We start from the raw sequence: 17,989 nt of genomic DNA on the forward strand, positions 1-17,989 counted from the left end.
CTGTCCTCCCATTTCTGAGCAGGCGCCTGGCGTGGAAGAAAGTCCTGGTCATGAAACTGTAGGTGTTGACTCAGTGTGACTCTGGATAAGTCCTTAAACAGCTCTGGGTCTCACTTTCCCAGTGTGTAAAATGAAGTCCATTGACCTAAGAACTCAGAGCACCACAACTGTTGGCTCCTCCAGGCTGCGTTTGCTGATAGTGGGAAAAAAGCCACTGTATGAGTGGATGGTCAGCTGCCTGCACCCAGCTGGGCCTGGGCCTGGAAAGCCCTTGCTGGGAAAGGGAATGGCGGGGGGGTAGCTTCTAGTGTCTTTCCTCCTCCCATATGCCCAGCAGCTATTCCCAAGGGGTCCTGCACCTCCTGGGTCTCAGTGAATTCTTCTCAAGAGAGTAATGCCTTTATAGTATCTCTATAGCTATGAGACTACGGGAGCAAACGCTTTGAAAATTAGATCCCTGTGTCAGGTCTGAGGTTGGTGGCTCTCACCTGACAGGCAGGAGGTGATGCCTTGCCGCAATGCCTTCAGCCAACCTGCTGTACATAGAGGGACCTGGGAGCCACCGTCAGAGAGTTGAAGACAAAGGAAACACAGTCACCAACTGCTGAGATCACAGGGTTAGAAGGCTCTCTTGGTGGTTACTTGGTCCTATTCATGTTAGAGGTGTGGAAACTGAGTCCCAGAAAGAGAAAGGGACCTTCCCAAGGTCGGCAGCCATTGCCAGAGCCAAGATTAGAACTCAGAGGCTCTGACACCCAATACATCGATTGTCACCCCACCTGCCAACCAGGTGCTCATCACCCAGGGCCTCCCACCTTCCTGGATGACGTTTTATCTCAATCAGTGGCCTGACAAGAGAAAGCAAGGCACCTGGGGCAGGGAATCTCAGAAGGGCCAGGAGCACATGGCCACCAACCCAGGCCTTTACCCTGACAGAGACTGGTGGGAATTCTCGGGGGGGGGGGGTGTTGGGAAAGCTGAGCCACAGAACCTCCTCTGAGGCATGTGGCTTTGGTGACTCAGGAACTGATGAAGCCACCATCATCGACATCATCACACACCGTAGCAATGCCCAGCGGCAGCAGATCCGACAGACCTTCAAATCTCACTTTGGCCGGGTAAGGGTCCTCCCTCCCTAGTCTGGGTCTCAGACCATTATACCTCCCTAGTGAAACTCAGCCTGTCACTGCCAGCTCTGTATAATCAGGCACCAGGGGTTTCATGGTAATGAGACCTCCACCTGGTCTTGGAATGTTCTAGCCTCAGGTCACTCTACTCCCCTTATGATCCTTGTGATCAGAGAGCGATGTGTGTATGGGATGGCTTAGTGGGGGCACAATCAAAGATGGTGGCTATTTCTATGTGGACCGGAGACTGGTGTGACCTTGCCTCTGTCCTTGCAGGATTTAATGGCTGACTTAAAGTCTGAGATCTCGGGAGACCTGGCAAGACTGATCCTGGGTCTCATGATGCCCCCAGCCCATTATGATGCTAAGCAGCTGAAGAAAGCTATGGAGGTACAGTGCACACACTAGAGGATGGGATGGGGTGGGTACTGGTACTCAGGGTCAACACCGCAGTGGACTTGTCCTTTGCATGGACTTTCCAGGGAGCTGGCACAGATGAAAAGACTCTTATTGAAATCCTGGCTACTCGGACCAATGCCGAAATCCGGGCCATCAACGAGGCCTACAAGGAGGGTAAGTGTGGGAGGGCCCGGCCCAGTGCTGCTGGGAAACAGGGAGTCTCCAACTGACATATTAGCCCACAGCTCTGACTTACCACCTCCGTGAAGCTGTGTGTGTGTGCATGCAGGGATACGTGTATTGATGGAGACCAGGTTTCAGTCTTAGGTGTGACTTCAGATACCATCCACCTTATTTTATATTTTATAAATTGTGTGTGCGTGCGCATGCGTGTGCACATGCGTGTGTAGGTCAAAGGACAACTGTGAAGTCCATTCTCTCCTACTGTGTGGGTTTCAAGAATTGAACTCAGGCTTGATTGGTCATCAGGCTTGGCAGCAAGCACCTTTTCCTGTTGACCTTGTTTTTTGAGACAGAGTCTCTTACTGGCCTAGGGTTTGCTTGGCAAGGCTGATGGCTAAGGAAGCCCAGCTTCCATTCTTCCCATCCCCAGCTGTAGGATGAAAAGTGTGCACTACTGAGCCTGTTTTGTTTGGTTTTGGGAATGTGGGTCTGAGGCTCCAACTCAGGTCCTCGTGCTGGTGTGACACGCCCTTTACTGACTGTGCTGTCTCTGCAGCCCTTCTATGGGACTTCAACAAGCCTCTTAGTGTACCCAACCCCACATCTAGGGAAAGCCAGCTACCTCAAGAGTCCTGGTCGTAGAAGACAATTTAGATAGAATTTGGGGAGCAGAGAGAGCATTTAGCCTGCTAATGAGAGGGAGGGCAGCTTCGTGGGAATGAGACCTGAATAGTTACACGGAGACCCACCCTCAGAACTGTCTCCCCTGCCCTGTTACACCCTACGCTACACTGTGATACTGTTACAATAGAAGGAGTTGTTCCCACGACACTACATTGTCTTGAAACTGTTCAGCTTTAGTCAAGTGGCCCTATATTTTCATTCTGAAACACTATGACTCTGTTCTAGGAACGGCTTTCCTCTTGCAGAGCTTTGAGACCACAGCCGTTTTAAGTGGGGGAGGAGAGGCACTAAGGTCCCAGCTATAATTCGAGGTTCAGTGAGTGCTGTGTACAAGGGATGGTAGAGAGTGAGGGAAGGCAGGGAGGTTCCGCTGGAAGGTGTGAAAGGGCGGGGGAAGGGGGTTATAGCTCTAGATCCCTGCCTGGCATGCATAAGGTCCTGGGATCACTTCCCAACAATACAACCAAATGAATGGCTAGCGAATGGGAGAGAAGAAAATGAATGGGAGCGTTTGGAGCTGATGCAGGTGTGTGGAGGGGCAGGTATCAGTACCAGCCGCCTCCCCAGCAGCAGGAAGATAACTGGATGCCCTCAAGGACTGACTGCACACCCATTCAGCCCCACCTCTCCTGCTGACACAGCCCTGGCTCAGGTGTGACTCTGACTCTCCAGGCCTCCTGGTTGGCAGCTGCTCACACCTTTCTTCCTATCTCAGATTATCACAAGTCCCTGGAGGATGCCCTGAGCTCAGACACCTCTGGCCACTTCAGGAGGATCCTCATTTCTCTGGCCACGGTGAGTGAAGTTATGGCTCTGAGGCCCATTCACTCACAGACTATAAGAGAGAATGCCCCCACTTTTATACTTTAAAAAATGATGGCGTGCCCCAGGAGGCAGCAGTAGGAAGGCGGCAGACTCTAGTCCCAAGGCAGAGACGACTGTGGGAGCCATGCAAGATCCTCAGGGGCCATGTGAGCAGGTGCAAGCTCACAGAGCAGCGGAAGCCCAGCGGGTCCCTAGCTGCTCACTCCAAGGTCTCCGGTGAGCCGGCAGAGACAGCTCGCAGCGGGTCTGGGAGACAGGAGACATGGACAGACACCACATGTAGAGTGAGATTGAAATATTTATTCAGGGAGTTATGGAGGAGAAAGGGAGGAGGCAGAGAGAGAAAGGGAGAGAAAAAAGAGAGAGACAGAGACACACAGAGAGAGACAGGGAGGGAAACTGGGAGAGAAGTAAGAATGTGCGATGGTGGGGAGAGGTCAGGGGCCGCCGGGAGTGGGTGTGGCTTGCCCCTTAAAGGGCCAAAAGAATAACACCCACCCCCACCCCCTTGCCTCCTCGGGGTTCCACCTCAAAATCTCTATTGTTCCCCTTTTTGTTGTTGGTTTTGTTTTGTTTTGTTATGACAGGGTTTCTCTGTGTAGCCCCGTCTCAATCTCACAGAGATGCACCTGCCTCTGCCTCCCACATGTTGGGATTAAAGCCGTGAGCCACCGCCACCCTATGAGAATCCATTTTTGATGGCTGGTGTTGTGACTTTTTTGGTCTCTTTCATATAGGCCAAAACCACATGGGTGGCTCTGTCCTGTGATCCTGTAACCCTGGGGCCACGTGGCCTACCCTGGAACTGTTTTATGTTGTTAAAGGAAAAGGGGTGCAGGGAGGTGACTGAGCAAGACCTACGGGTGACTGTAGGGTGCGTGTCGGGGGATGTTTAGGCCTGACTTCTCGATGGTCCTGTGACAGGGAAATCGCGAGGAAGGAGGAGAAAACCGCGACCAAGCCCGGGAGGATGCTCAGGTGAGATTCCTGCCCATCTCTACAGGACAGCTGGCAGGTTCCTGCCAGGAATGACTGTCAGGTGGGGGCAAGCTCCTGGCTGGGACATGGCTGGTTTGACTGACATGTTTAGGTCTACTCTACAAAGCAAATGCTCAAAGGTTTATAGCATAGGGTGGGAGGGTGGAGCTTGCCTCCCTGGCCCTTCCCATGTGGACTGTAGGACCTTCAGCACTGTAAGGTAATCATAGATCGCCCAGGTCAAACCTCTAAGCCTGCAGTGGGAAATGGAAGTCCAAGGGGGTGACTGGTTTCTCAAATCACACAGCAAATCTGGCACAAGGAGAACTGACCCAGAGAGAGTGAGTTTGGAATCTTGCTGGGAAAAAGACCTGAGAACCAAATGTCTGGATTTCCTGTCTGAGAAATGAGGCAAAAATCAAAGGGGTGACTTGGCAAAGTTTAGCAAGCTCCTAAAGGCTGGTGCTGCTGTCACTCACTGATGATGTATCCGAGGTACCCTGTGTCCAGTGATGCCTAGATACCACCAAATAGTGGCAGGGGAGGGGTCACTGGCCACTCTGCTTCTCAGGCTTCTCTGAAGCTGCCCTTAGAGGCTGGGCTACCCCAAGTCATTTTCCTGAGAAGCACTATAGTGGCCTCACTGTTGTCCCCATGGATCTGAGCCAGGTCTCTGTCTGTTCTGACTGCCCCATCCCCACCTGCTGCAAGAGCTGCCCCATGCTGGAGATGGGCACAGATGCCACCAATGGTAACGCTAGCATCCAGGGATTACACTTGGTCACTAGAAAGAGCATTGACCAACCCAGAGTCCCAGCTGAGCCCCCAGCTTGACCAGCAGACAGGGGCTGAGATGCCAGTGTCAACTCAGCAGTCCCTAGGGTAGCCTGACAAAACTGAAATTGCAAAATTAGGCACACCCCAGCAGTGGGAGGTGCTGAGGCCGGAAGAACAGGAGCCTAGCCTCAGCTCCAAGGGGCCCTGTCTCCAAAAGAGCAACACAAAACCCAACAGTCTCCAAGCCCTTGTTACAGAGTTTAGAAGGGGTGCCCTGTGTTGAGCAGGCATTAATGCTCCTCTGTGTACCATCTTGTTTTTCCTGTGGAGAAAGGCAGCCTTAACAGGCCCACAGTTTCTGAGTGGCTTCAGTTTGATTGGCACTCAGGTCCACCTGACTCCAATCTGGCTTATATAATACCTTCTAGGACCCAGCACCATCATCCCCCATACAGCTCCTTGCACAAGAAACCATGGCCCAGTTGCCCAATCCTGTTCTGGAATTACAATGTCAGAAGCTCCAGGATCCCAGTCAAAAGGGTGTTTTCAATTATATACAAGTACATTTATAGACACTAACCATGGGTAACCCCACCATCGTTTACTGAGCCCACATTTTACACACACACACACACACACACACAGATCCAATAGGTATTTATTTAGTATTTGTGAGCATCCTCATGGTGTAGCAGAGGGCTTTTGATCTTAGATTTCACCAGCATCCGTTCTCTAGGGAATGACATCATCTCTAGGGAATGCTGCTGCATGGTACCTGGTCTGCCTTGGATCCTAGTGGGGCAGTAGTGGTCCTGGCCCAGCAACTGCTTTGCAAGAGAAGGAGAGAGAGAGAACCAGGGTAGAGGTCCTGCATTGACAGAGGCTCAGCAGCTTCTTCGTGAATAAGGAGCAGATCCTGGTACAGCGTCAGCTCATTTTCTGATAGGACAGCTAACAAGGTTTTCTCTCTTTCATAAAACTTTAGAAAATAGAACTAAAGGAAAAAACCTACCCCCCATAGTCATCACTTAATATAGTTATTCAAATCGGGCTTTCTTTGTGTGTGTGTGTATATGTAGATATAGATATAGATATAGATATAGATATAGTTTCCTGTTTATAGCAGTTAAAATAAGATGGACAGAATAAACCTCACCTGTAAGTCCAGCAGAGGCTCCCTGCAAAGTTCAGGCCCAACCTGTTTTGCACAGTGAGTTTCAGGACTCTATATCAAAAGCACTATTGAAAGAAAGAAGGGGGAGGGAAGTGACCTATAGCGGCTTTCAAAGCCAGTTCTGTCCTCCCACTCTACCAAGGCAGGGTCTCTCCTGCTCCACTGCTTCTGGCCTTGCACGCTTTCTCCAGCTCTCACTGGAGTGTTGGGACTACAGATGTGCACCCCCGGCTTGAGCTCCGGGAATCAAACTCAGCAGGTGCTCCTGGCAAGTGCTTTGGCTGAGCCCTCTCCTTGGGTCAGTTAATCACTCTTCGTGGCTTCCAATGCATTCACACTGCACAGCCATCGCTGCTACCCCGCCCCCAACCGCTCTTCTTTTAACAAAACTGAAACTCTGAGCCCATGAGCTAGTGGTTCCTCGTTTCCTCTCCCTCTAACCCAGAGCGGCCTGCCGTCTGTCTCTGGATTTGACCCCTCTGCAAACATCACCTTAGGGATTTGTGTGCTTGTAGCTGGCTTACTTCACTCCGCACAATGCCCCCCATGACTCAATGAGGTGACTGAAAGTACTGAAAGCCCCGAGTAGCCCATTGGCCTTAAACCATTGCTTGACATTTAAACCAAAATGAAATTAAGTATTTCTGCAATGGGGAATATGATCGTAAAATTCCAGGGTGGGTAAAGGAGCTGCCTAACTCTGGCCTCATGAGGTAGACACTTGAGAGCCACATCGTCCGGGTATGTACCTCCTGGTGGCTATGAGTATCATTTTCATCTAGATAAAAGATGCACCAGTATATACAATACATATGTATCATATGTATATATGGATTTATGTAAATCATATAGAAAAGTCTTGTTTTTATGGTGCTGTGGTTTAAACCCAGGGCCTTACTGTGTCTGAGCTTCTCCACTATCTCAGTCTTAACTTTTTTTAAAATGTGGGTATGTGTTTCTATGTTGTACATAAGTGCAGTGCCTACAGAGGCCAGAAGAGGGCAGCTTCTCCCCTGGAGAAGTAAGTTATGGTCAATTGTAAGCCACCTGGCATGGGTGCTGAGCACCAAACTCAAGTCCTCTGGTAGAGCAGTGCCTGCTCTTAGCCACCGAACCTTCTTTCCAACCCCCTTAGTCTATTTAAAAGCTCCGTGGGACCTTGAACATGGTGGCATCTTCTGTAATCAGAAGGCAGAGGCAGGATTGCTGTGCATTTAAGGCTTACCTTGGCTGCTATAGAGTGAGACCTTGTTTTCAAAGAAAAGAAGAAAAGAAACCAGGTGTAGTGGTGCACACCTGCAATCCCAGCACTCGAGAAGCAGAGGCAGGCGGATCTCTGTGAGTTCCGGCCCAGCCTGGTCTACGTAGTGGGTTCCTGGCCAGCCAGGGCTACATAGTGAAACCTTGTCTCAAAACTAAATAAATAAAGACTAGAATCTTGGTGTCTGTGCAGGAGAATACAATGGTTGGCAGGATGCTGGGAAAGGATTCAGGTACGTGGAGACTAGCAGGATTTATCCCCAGACATTCTGGGTTAGAGCATCTTGGCTTACAAAAGTCCTGGCCACAGTGTCTGGCTCCACAAGCTGTTCTTAAGGAGAATGCTTGGAGTGCCCACTGATGCTGCATGCCCGTGACTCCCAGACCTCAGCGGTCCTGCCTCTCTGTCTGTGACCTGGGGTGCTAAGGTGACAGAGCCTGATACTGATTCACTCCAGAGAATCTGTGCCTGCCCCGTCCCCTTCCCAGTGGCGCTCGTGTAAGCTAGTGAAGGGGGCTTTCCTTCTTCCAGATGTCAGACAAGCTGGGTCTGCAGGCTATCCTCGGGTCCTGAGTATAAAGGGTGTCATTCCCCTTCTGGGGAGCTACACTTTAACTATTCTCAGTTGAGGGGGAGGGGGAGATGGCGGCGCACACCTTTAATCCCAGCACCTGGGAGACAGGGGCAGGCAGATCTGTGAGTTTGAGCGCAGCCTGGTCTACCGAGTGGGTTCCAGGACAGCCAGGCCAGAGTTACACAGAAAAACCCTGTCTCAGAAAAACCAAACACAAGACACACAAAAGCCAAAACCAAACAAACAAATTTCCAGGCCTGTCTTCTGCTCTGAGTTCTAGCCCAGAGGTTAGAGAAAGGAGATATCCCTCCCAGTCCTTTGCTGTGACCCTGGGGTCTCTCGGGACCTCTGCCCCTCTGAGCTAGGCCTTGGGGCTCCAGGGTCCTCTGGCCAGTCACTCCGGCCTCTGACTCTTGCCTCCCCTCTCTCCCTCCTCTCTCTCCTCCCCACTCTCAGGTTGCTGCTGAGATCTTGGTGAGTGTTCTTTTCTTCACGGGGATGTGCCAGCTTCTGAGTCAGCCCTGCTGTGCTGGTGCTGGGCTGAGTGGGGCAGGACTGGGCAGTGTCTGGGACCCTCCCTCACGGCTTCTCTCTCTCCCCTTCCGGGCCTTTTAAGGACCCTGTTGGTTTAAAAAGGGCTAGGTGTGATGGTGCATGATTATATTCCCAGCACTTGGCAAGTGGAGGTAGGAGGATCAGGAGTTCAAGGTCATCCTCTTCCTAGAGAGTTTGAGGCCAGCATGGGCTACACGAGACCCTGTCTCAAAAATGGGAGTTGGGAGCAAAGCTAGTGTTTCCCAAGCCATTCATCCATTCCTCTCGGGCCTGCTCTGTGCTGTATAATCACCAGCGATGATTGTTGCCTTTAAACTGGCTCGTTTTAATTTTTTTTTAAACTCAAAGTGAGTTTTTAAAAGAAAATGTAAATAAGATCATAGCTGGCAAGGGCATCTTTGTGGAAACTTATGTGGTAGAATACAAATGTGTTTGCCCTTGACCACCCCAACTGGGGGAAACTGACTAGGACATTTTTGCTTGCTCACATACATGTCCATGCTGCTCCAAGGGATTGTCTGGTGACTGGGTAGGAGGACCAAGTCCCAGTACCCACCTCCAGCCCCATTTCTGGGTCCTGAGGACTTCAAAGAGAGATGGAATGACCATTATGCTTGAGTTGAGGAGAGGGGACCAACCTCAATCTCCTTGGATAGTTAGCCCCCACCCCCTCCTGCCCTGAGCCTCAGCAGAGACAGTCAGTACTAACCATGGCTTCTCATGTTCCCCGCCTAATCCTTGCCCTAACTGAACTCTGCAGGAAATAGCAGACACTCCCAGCGGAGACAAAACTTCCTTGGAGACTCGCTTCATGACGGTCCTGTGCACCCGGAGCTATCCCCACCTCCGCAGAGGTGAGCCTGCAGGAGCCCCACCCCTTCCAGTGTGGTAGTGGGAGCCCCAAATCTGTCCTGAACCTCCCAGCCCTCTGTGAAGAGCAGAGCATCTAAGTGCCTAATTCTTACTTCTCACTTCAGTGGTAGAATATAGGGGACTCCAGAGCCCTAGCCTGTCCTTAGCCAACTCCCTTCCCTGCCTTAAAGTCAAAGCAGGTAGAATACCTAGGATAAGGAAAGACCAGCCAATTTCACCTCAGAAACATGCAGTATCAAGGATGCTGAGGTGTGCTGCCGTGGTCTCTCGGTGATGCCAGGAACAAAGCAGAGAGGGGTGAGGATGGCACAGAACAGAACCACGGCTGTGTGCGGTGGCAATCCCGAAGTCCCCTGTCACTGAGATTTTTGCTGCCTTGCATGTATCGGCTCAATATCTTTCAGTACTCAGATACTTGCTGCTTGATGTTCGGTTGCCTTGACTCCAGTCCCCCACTTACTAGCTGTGTGGCTGAGCACTTGACTGTGTCTCTGCGCCTTAATCCCCTTATCTAAGAATTGGGGTTTTAGTTGTACCTCCCACGGTTGCTAGGATACCAAACCTACAATAAACATAAAGTAGTCAGCCTGTGCAGGGCACACAGAGCCTCCTGGGTGTCATTTTGATTATTATATAGGAAGTGCCAGCCCAGTCTGTCAGGGAATAAGAGGGAACCCAGAGAGGAAGGCCACCTTGGGTGGTCCGGGCATAGTTCCTTTTACACATCAGGCTGGGATAACAGAACTCCCAAGACCTGGGACTGTTGGCCAGACCTGGAGTCGCTGATATAGCCTAGTTGGCTGCAAGCTTTAGGACAGCCCTGAGGCCAGAACCTACCTGTCACCCCAGCCCTACCCAGTGAGCAATGCATGGGATAGGTCAGGTGACTCCCCCAGCTGGTGTTCACCTCCCCTTCTTTCTTCTTGGCCAGTCTTCCAGGAGTTCATCAAGATGACCAACTATGACATAGAGCACGTCATCAAGAAGGAGATGTCTGGGGACGTCAAGGACGCATTTGTGGCCATCGGTAATTGACAGGCACCAGGGGAAGGGGCTGGAGCATTTCTGGGAATGTAGGGAGGTTACCTAGAGAAATGTAGCTTTAACATCATCCTGTGCTGCTGTTACCAGCGACTCAACACTGTCTCAGATCACGTCCCCTGCCAAGGTATGATAGTAGGGGGCAGCCTGAGGACATCTTCAAGGCTTTGGGGATAGGGTGAGAAAAGGGAATTCCAGGAAAAGGACCAGGAGAGCACAGCAGAGAAGGGCAGTGCTCTGCAGGATTGAAGTGTATATGTGTGTGTGTGTGTGTGTGTGTGTGTGTGTGTGTGTGTGTGTGTTGTATATATTTATATATGTATATGTTTATATAAATACCATTCACGAGACACACCATATATATGTCCATGAGATTCACAGGATATGTATACATAGCATGCAAAATGCATTCATTCACAGGGTCCACAGTGCATGCATGCACTAGACACACGTTATGCATGTTCTCTCCTACCACATTTTGCCACTGAGCTACCTCCTTTCTCTGGGATTTTTAGTTTTTTGTTACATTTTATTATTTATTTTGTGTGTGTGTGCACATAAATACAGGTATGTGCGTACCATAGCATGTATGTGGAAGTCAGAGGAAAACTTTAGGGATTTGGTTCTCTTTACTATGTGGGTTCTAGGGATTGAACCCAGGTCCTTGGCTTGGTTTCAAGTGCATTCGCCTGTTGAGCCAGCTCACAGTCCAAAGATCTTTCTCTTTCCCTTTTGGATCTCATTTCTTGCTGTGTAAATATGTGTGCATACAAAGCTAAGCATGATATTGCATCCCGTGTATACCTTATTGTACCAGCAGGTGGAGACAGAAGGCTTTCAGATTCTATCAACTACAAAATGCATCTTGAATTTCAGGAATTCTAAAATGTGGAGGAGAAGTATTCTAGATTAGATAAATGGAGGTGTTGCTTACAATGGCTTTTTATGGCCAAGAGTGACACCAGAGGGGCAGGACGGCATAGTGATTGGAAGCTGGGGAGCTAAGTAGGAACTGCCTCTTGATTGTTGTGTGTCCCTGGGCAGAACACAGGACCTGCCTGCCTCAGTTTCTGCACTCTGTGACAGGATATGAAAACTGGTCTTTCTACCCAGTTCTCCAGTGGCACGGAAGTTGTTAACCCCGCACACACACCCCACCCCCGCTCAGAATGTCTCTAGGATCTAGAGTGGAGTCTAAAACTCAGGTGTTTGGGGGTTTTGGTTTTGGTTTTGTTTTAGCTAATTTTTTGTGACGTGTGTGTGTGTGTGTGTGTGTGTGTGTGTGTGTGTGTGTGTGCATGTGTGTGTGTACCACATATGTGTGGTAACTTGTGAAATCCGGAATAAGGTGTCATATCACCTGGGACTGAAGTTAATAGGCAGTTGTAAGTGACCCAAAGGACATAACGGGAACAAAACTTGAGTCTTTTGGAAGAGTAATAAGGGCCCTTATCCACTAAGCTCTCTCTCCAGACCCGGAAATTCAGTTTTTAACCATCTTTTCCCATGCTTTTAATGTACTTAAAATTGGTGGCCCTGCATCCAGCATCCTTGAGAGCTTAAACCCCATTTACATATTCTGCTGACCTCAGTCAGCTTCAAGCATCTTTACTGTAGGAAAAATGTGACACATGACAGAGTGAGAGATGAACACAGGGACAAGAAAAGGGAGAGCATTGTGGAGGGGATGTAAAACAACACCTTCGAGCGTGGAAGGTTAGCAATGATCTTCTGACCCAGAAGGCTGGTTGCAGTAGACAGAGGCAAGCCCTGCCCAGGGTCTGAGCAACACACAGCCTCTGACCAGATTCCCTGCTTCTCTCTTCTCTTCCCCTGCAGTTCAGAGTGTCAAGAACAAGCCTCTCTTCTTTGCTGACAAACTGTACAAGTCCATGAAGGTATGACATCTGACCTGTTTATGAGCACTGTCTTTCCCAAACCTTCAGGCACAGATGTGCGTCATCCCCCAGATGAGGACTTAGGCTGCTGTTTCTCCGCTTTGCTGTTTATCAACATCTATCTACCTTCGGCCCAAAGATAGCCTTTCTCAGTCAAGGGTGATTTTTGTGCCCCTCCCCCACCCAGGGATATTTGTGATATCCAGACAAATTTCTGGTTGCCACATCTTAAAAGGGTTTTGCTGTTGGCATCTGGTGGGAGTGACCAGGGATGTTAATACACCCTGTTGGACACAAAATAGACCCCTATATCAAAGAATGATTCAACCCAAATGCTTGAGAACTCACTACATGCCAAGGCCTGAGCCTTGTGTCCACCTCTAACCACAGTTGACCCCCCATGGCAGTTCTATGGGCCCATGGTAACTCCCTTATTTCCTAGAAGAACAAAGAGCAGTACAGGGCAGTTAAAGTCGGCCCCATGTCTGTATACCTGATGTATGACGGAGCTGGAGAGAGGGAGTCCCGGTACTCACATATTCCAGGTCCTGTGCTAGTTTCTAAGACTTCTGTAACAAATTTTCACAAATCAAATGAACACAATCTCTGATGGCTCTAAAATCAAGGCAAAGGCAAAGTTGGTTCTTTCCTGTCCTGTCCTTCCCATCCTTCCCCTGCCTCCTGGGGGCTGCCAGGAACCCCTTGTGTGTGTTGGGTTTGACTGCATCTCTCCAGCCCCTGCCTTCATCTTCATGCGTGTGCCTGCATCCCTGAGATGGCACCCAGTGGGTTTAGGGCCCTAATCCGACATGACATCATTTTAACCCATTACAATAGTAAGGTAATTAATTTTCCATTTCCATGCTACAATATTTGGGAGGAAAATCAAATGAAAGGATGGAAAAAAAGGATTTGGGCTCACAGTTTCCGAGACTTCGTCTTCTGGTCCATTGCTTTTGAGCCTATGATAATGTAGAATGTGGTGGCAGGGAGGACATGGCGGAGCAGAGCTTCTCACTTCCTGGTAGCCTGGAGCAGAGAGAGAGGAGGGGACTAGGGACAAAGGATATCCTCTAACACCCCCAGGACTTACTTCACCCTTGCCACTTCCCAGCAATACCATCAGATTGTATGTGCATCAATGCACTGACCTGTCGAGGAAGTCGGAAACCTTAAGACCCACTTCCCCAAATCTCCAGCTCTGAACATTGCACTGGCAGCCAGGCCTGCAGTGCATGAATTTGGGGAAGGATACAGCCTCTGAACCACAACAACGCAAAGACTCTGTTCCCAAGGTTACATCCTGAGGCTCCATCAGGATGTTAGCTTTAGCAGGGCACGCTCAACCCACACAGACCCTCCTTGTCTGACCAAGGGAGTTTGAGTTGTCTCTGGAAGATAGCGATGGAATAACCCCCCTGGTTTGGGAGGGCAGGAGTGACAGGCAGGCAGACACCTGCTGACCTAGCTCTACCTCTCCCTCATGCCCCATGAATCTCTCCTTCTTGACTCTCCCAGGGTGCTGGCACGGATGAGAAGACCCTTACCAGGGTGATGGTCTCCCGGAGTGAGATAGATCTGTTAAACATTCGGAGGGAATTCATTGAGAAATATGACAAGTCTCTACACCAGGTCATTGAGGTAAGAGAAGGGGCTCAGTGGGCTCTTGGATTACCGTGTGAACCGGGGAACTGCTAAATGAAGACCTGCCCAACCCTTCTTAAGAAATCTCTTAATAAGCCAGGCGTGGTGGCACATGCCTTAATCCCAACACTCAGGAGACAGAGGAAGGCAGATCCCTGAGTCTGAGGCTAGCCTCAACTCACTCTGGTCTACAAGAGGACTTCTAGGATAGCCAGGGCAACATAGAGAAACCCTGTCTCAGAAAACCAAAAACAAGAAAAGGGGGGGGGGAGAAATTTCTTATTTTGAGACAGGGACACTGTGTTGCCCAGGCAGGCCTTAAGGTCACCCTATAGCCCAAGTTGATGTTGCCGTCCTCTTGCCTCCACCCCCTATTGGCTGGGATTACAGGGGTGGGCTACCATACCTGGTTCCTATGGGACTAGGAATCAAACCCAGGAAGTCTAACTGAGCCACAACCCTAGGCCCTCTTTGAAGGCTTCTATTTGTTTGTTTGATGTAGTGCTCTGAATTGAGGCTAGGGCTGCATGCATCCTAAGTGCTCATACTGCCAATGAGCTGTATTCCCAACTCAGAATATAGTCAAGTATCCTATACTCTGAAAGTAGTGATAGATCAAGATCATTCTTGATTATGTAGTGATTTTGAGGCCAACCTGTGCTACGTGAGACCTTGCCTCCAAAACCAAAAACATTATAAGTAAGAGAAGCCCCTTCTCAATGAGGATCGGTGCCAGTGGGGAGCGACTGGCTTCCTAACTACAGACAGACCCTTGTGGTGTCTCAGAGTAAGTGGTGCTTACCAGCTTGGCTGCTGGCTGAGCCTTGGTGCAGTGTGGCTCTCTCTCAGATATTGGTCCTGTAACAGTTGGCACCAAGGGCTGAGGAATTTGCCTGACTTCCTGAGAGACAAGATGGAGGCCTCGGGCTCGTCAGTGGGAAGCTGCAGGGCTGAATGGACAGGAGACCTGGGGTAGCAGATGGGATCCCCAAAGGAGAGGACGCACCAATGCTTTGTAGCTCTTCAGGGTCAGATTCTAAAGAGCCAATTCCTAGGGGTACCTGGCCTGTGTCTGGAGAGGTCTTTCTGGCCTTGGTACAGCAACTCTGTCGCTGACAGATTCTAGGCTGATGGCCACTAGGAGTCTTTGGCATTTAGACCAGAATTATTCTTTTCTTACAAATCTGCTTTCTCTGCCCTGCCAGGGTGACACCTCTGGAGACTTCCTGAAGGCTTTACTTGCTCTCTGTGGTGGGGAGGACTAGAGCTGCCGGTCTTAGCGGTCCCTCTGCCAAGTAGCAGCACCAGCCACCGTGACCCGACCTGACCAAGCCATCGTTCCAGCTGCAGAGACTAAGGAAGGAGGGGTGAGGGGTGGAGCTGGACTACCATTCAGCTGGGGCTCTCTCTAGCCATCGAGGGTCCCTGGCGGTCCCTTCTGTTATCCCTCCTGCTCGTGGCTGAGTGGCTGGAGAACCACAGCCCTATATCACGCTCACCCCTGTTCCCCTTCTACCTCCTCCTCAGCCCTCCCTAGCTTCCGTCCCTTGACATAATCCCTGCCCTGATTCAAGCTTTGTCACATCTCAAAACATACCAAGCCTCTATCTATAAAATGAGTGATGTGTATGCTTTGAAGTGGGGGTGGGGGGCTGTGGTGGCTGGTGCCGGGCGAGCATTCTGGGATAAAGGAGATAGATTAGTCTGAAAGAGCAGTGGTCTGTCCCCCATCGTCACCATCCAATCTGCTAAAGTACTGAGGTAGGAACATCCATGCCCAGGTTTCACTTTGTATCTACGACACCCTGGGCTTCAGACCCTGGGCCCATCCCTTCCCCTCTCTGGCCTCAGTTTTGTTATCTACAAAATGAGAGACCAAAATATCTTGGCTTCCCTTCTAACCCTGACCTTCTGGGCTGAGCCTGCAGCTTGAATCTTATTCTTTGTTTTATAAAGGGAAGAAACAGGGCTAAGGAGATCGTTCACTTAAGCAAGTTCTGTGCAAGCGTGAGGACCTGAGTTCACTCTCCAGAACCCATATAAAAAAGCTGGGTACCCACCAAACATAACGGTGCACACCTTTAAACCCAGCACTGAGGAGGCAGAGGCAGGCAGAGCTCTGTGGGTCCAAGGCCAGCCTAGTCTGCATAGCAAGGTCAGGCCAGCCAGGGATCTACAGAAAGACCCTATGTGAAAGCAAGTATATATAAACAAAAAACAGGTGCACTGTGTATTTATAACCCCAGTGCCGGAAGATGGGGACTGGAGGACCATGGACCTTCACCTCCTCCTGCTTCTTGGAAAGATAAGGCATGGGAGCCTGCTGTATACCTGGGAAGTCCCAGCCTCCCTGGGCTTCTGGTCCCCCATCCTTGCTCCCTGAATGCCCTCCCCTATCAACCAACCCGTACTTCCTCTCTGACCTCCTCAAGGACACAATGCCATCAGTAGGTCTTCTGGAGAGGTGGGCGGAGATAAGCCATGGGACTCAGCAGCAGCTTCTCTGTCCACCTTCCGGGGCCACCTTCTGTTGTGCACTTGGATCTGAGGTTTTTCAGGGACTGTGATGGGAGGCTGTCTACTTGGCTGGCCCATGGAGGTTATTGCACGCAGGGTGTTGATGGTAGAAGCTGTCCACGTGGACAGTTGGGAGATTCTGGGTCTGGTCTTTTGTCATTCTCTTACTGGGTGACCTTGCAGCCATTATCCATTGACCTCACTGGGCCTCAGTTTTCCCCTTTGTATAGTGAAGGGTTGGATACGCAAGTCTGGAACAACAACAACAAAACCCCATTACTTATCAGATCTCTTCCCTTCTTCCAGCAGGCCGGAGGCCAGGTGCCCCGGAGGGTCAGTCCGGAGGGTCAGTGAAGAGTGCTTTGAGGAATTTGTCCAATTTAACAATTAGCAAAATGGCTAATGGTTTTTGGAGTCAGAGTTTTTTATCAGTGTTGTGAACTGTAGCCTCTTTGAACCTCCGGTTGCTTGCCTGTCACATGCCCCCCGCCCCCCCCCCCCCCCCCCCCCCCCGCTCCCCGTTCTCCTCAGCCTTTGTGGGAATCCAGTGAGACAGTCCCCAAAGCGCTTCACCGAGCATCTACGTGGCTTGAAGGCAGCGGTTGTCACTATCTGCCTTGAGCCAGGCTCAGTGGCAGGAGCTAAGAGCTGATTCCATGATGTCTCTGAACTTGGACCTCAAGAAGTTGGGCAGCCTTGGATCATAGAGACACCCAAGCCGAAGAAGAATGACACCCTAATAGGCATATGTAAAGCTGCTCACTATGGCCAGCTCTGATCTCAGAACTTAGGAAGCCGAGGCAGGAGGATAGATGGTCTGAGGTGAGCCTAGGCTACATATCAAGACCCTCCCATCTTAAAATAAAAATAGGGCTGAAGGGATGGTTCAGCAGGTAATGGTGTATGTGTGTATTCGTGAAAACCTAAATCCAAATGTCCAGCATATGGTAAAAAGCTGTGCATGGGGGCTGGGAGAGATGGCTCAGTGGTAGGAACACTGCTGCTTCTCACAACCAGCTAGAATTTCAGTTCCAGCAGAGCCAATGCCCTCTTCTGTCTTCAGACCCCAAGCATGAAGTGGTACGTGAACGCACACAGGCAAAACCCTCCTACACATGAAATAAAAGTAATGTTTTACCAAGCAGTTTCTGGCTGTGAATTCCTGTAACCCCAGGTGAGAGGAAAGAATGACGACTGGGACTCAGGTCCGTCAGAGACCCTGCCTTGGGGAAAAGAACAGGGCCCTGTAATACTCCTCTGACCACACGCATGTATTATTTTTTTAATTGCATATATGTGCATACATATGTTAAGTATTTCAAAGGGAGATGAGCTAGGGACAGAAAGCAAAGGAACATGAGAGCTAAGAGAGAGGAGGCCCCCACAAGGCAATCACAAAAAATGTGTGAACTAGGAATGAAAACAGCTGAGCCCAGTGCTTACATTGAGGAAGGCATGTTTCTGTGCCTCTGCGTTCAT

The 17,989-nt window shown here is 50.2% G+C and overlaps 1 protein-coding gene across 2 annotated transcripts in view; it reads left to right on the forward strand.

Annotated features, from left to right (window-relative positions):
- Anxa6 (annexin A6) overlaps window positions 1–15,609 on the forward strand; it is a 53,231-nt gene extending 37,622 nt beyond the window's left edge. Inside the window, exons 16-26 of one of the 2 annotated variants that reach the window (XM_048437727.3) lie at window positions 1,024–1,118; window positions 1,404–1,517; window positions 1,610–1,700; window positions 3,109–3,188; window positions 4,143–4,196; window positions 8,439–8,456; window positions 9,298–9,391; window positions 10,342–10,437; window positions 12,291–12,349; window positions 13,868–13,990; window positions 15,199–15,609. In XM_048437727.3, coding sequence (XP_048293684.1) covers window positions 1,024–1,118; window positions 1,404–1,517; window positions 1,610–1,700; window positions 3,109–3,188; window positions 4,143–4,196; window positions 8,439–8,456; window positions 9,298–9,391; window positions 10,342–10,437; window positions 12,291–12,349; window positions 13,868–13,990; window positions 15,199–15,258 — 884 coding nt within the window. In that variant the 3' untranslated portion in view covers window positions 15,259–15,609. The remainder of the gene's footprint in view (window positions 1–1,023; window positions 1,119–1,403; window positions 1,518–1,609; window positions 1,701–3,108; window positions 3,189–4,142; window positions 4,197–8,438; window positions 8,457–9,297; window positions 9,392–10,341; window positions 10,438–12,290; window positions 12,350–13,867; window positions 13,991–15,198) is intronic. The other variant, XM_085694959.2, reaches the window with a different exon arrangement.
- The last annotated feature ends 2,380 nt before the right edge of the window (window positions 15,610–17,989 follow it).

The sequence above is a fragment of the Myodes glareolus genome, chromosome 9 (genome assembly GCF_982192425.1).
Source record: "Myodes glareolus chromosome 9, mMyoGla1.1, whole genome shotgun sequence".
In the NCBI taxonomy this organism is placed as follows: domain Eukaryota; kingdom Metazoa; phylum Chordata; class Mammalia; order Rodentia; family Cricetidae; genus Myodes; species Myodes glareolus.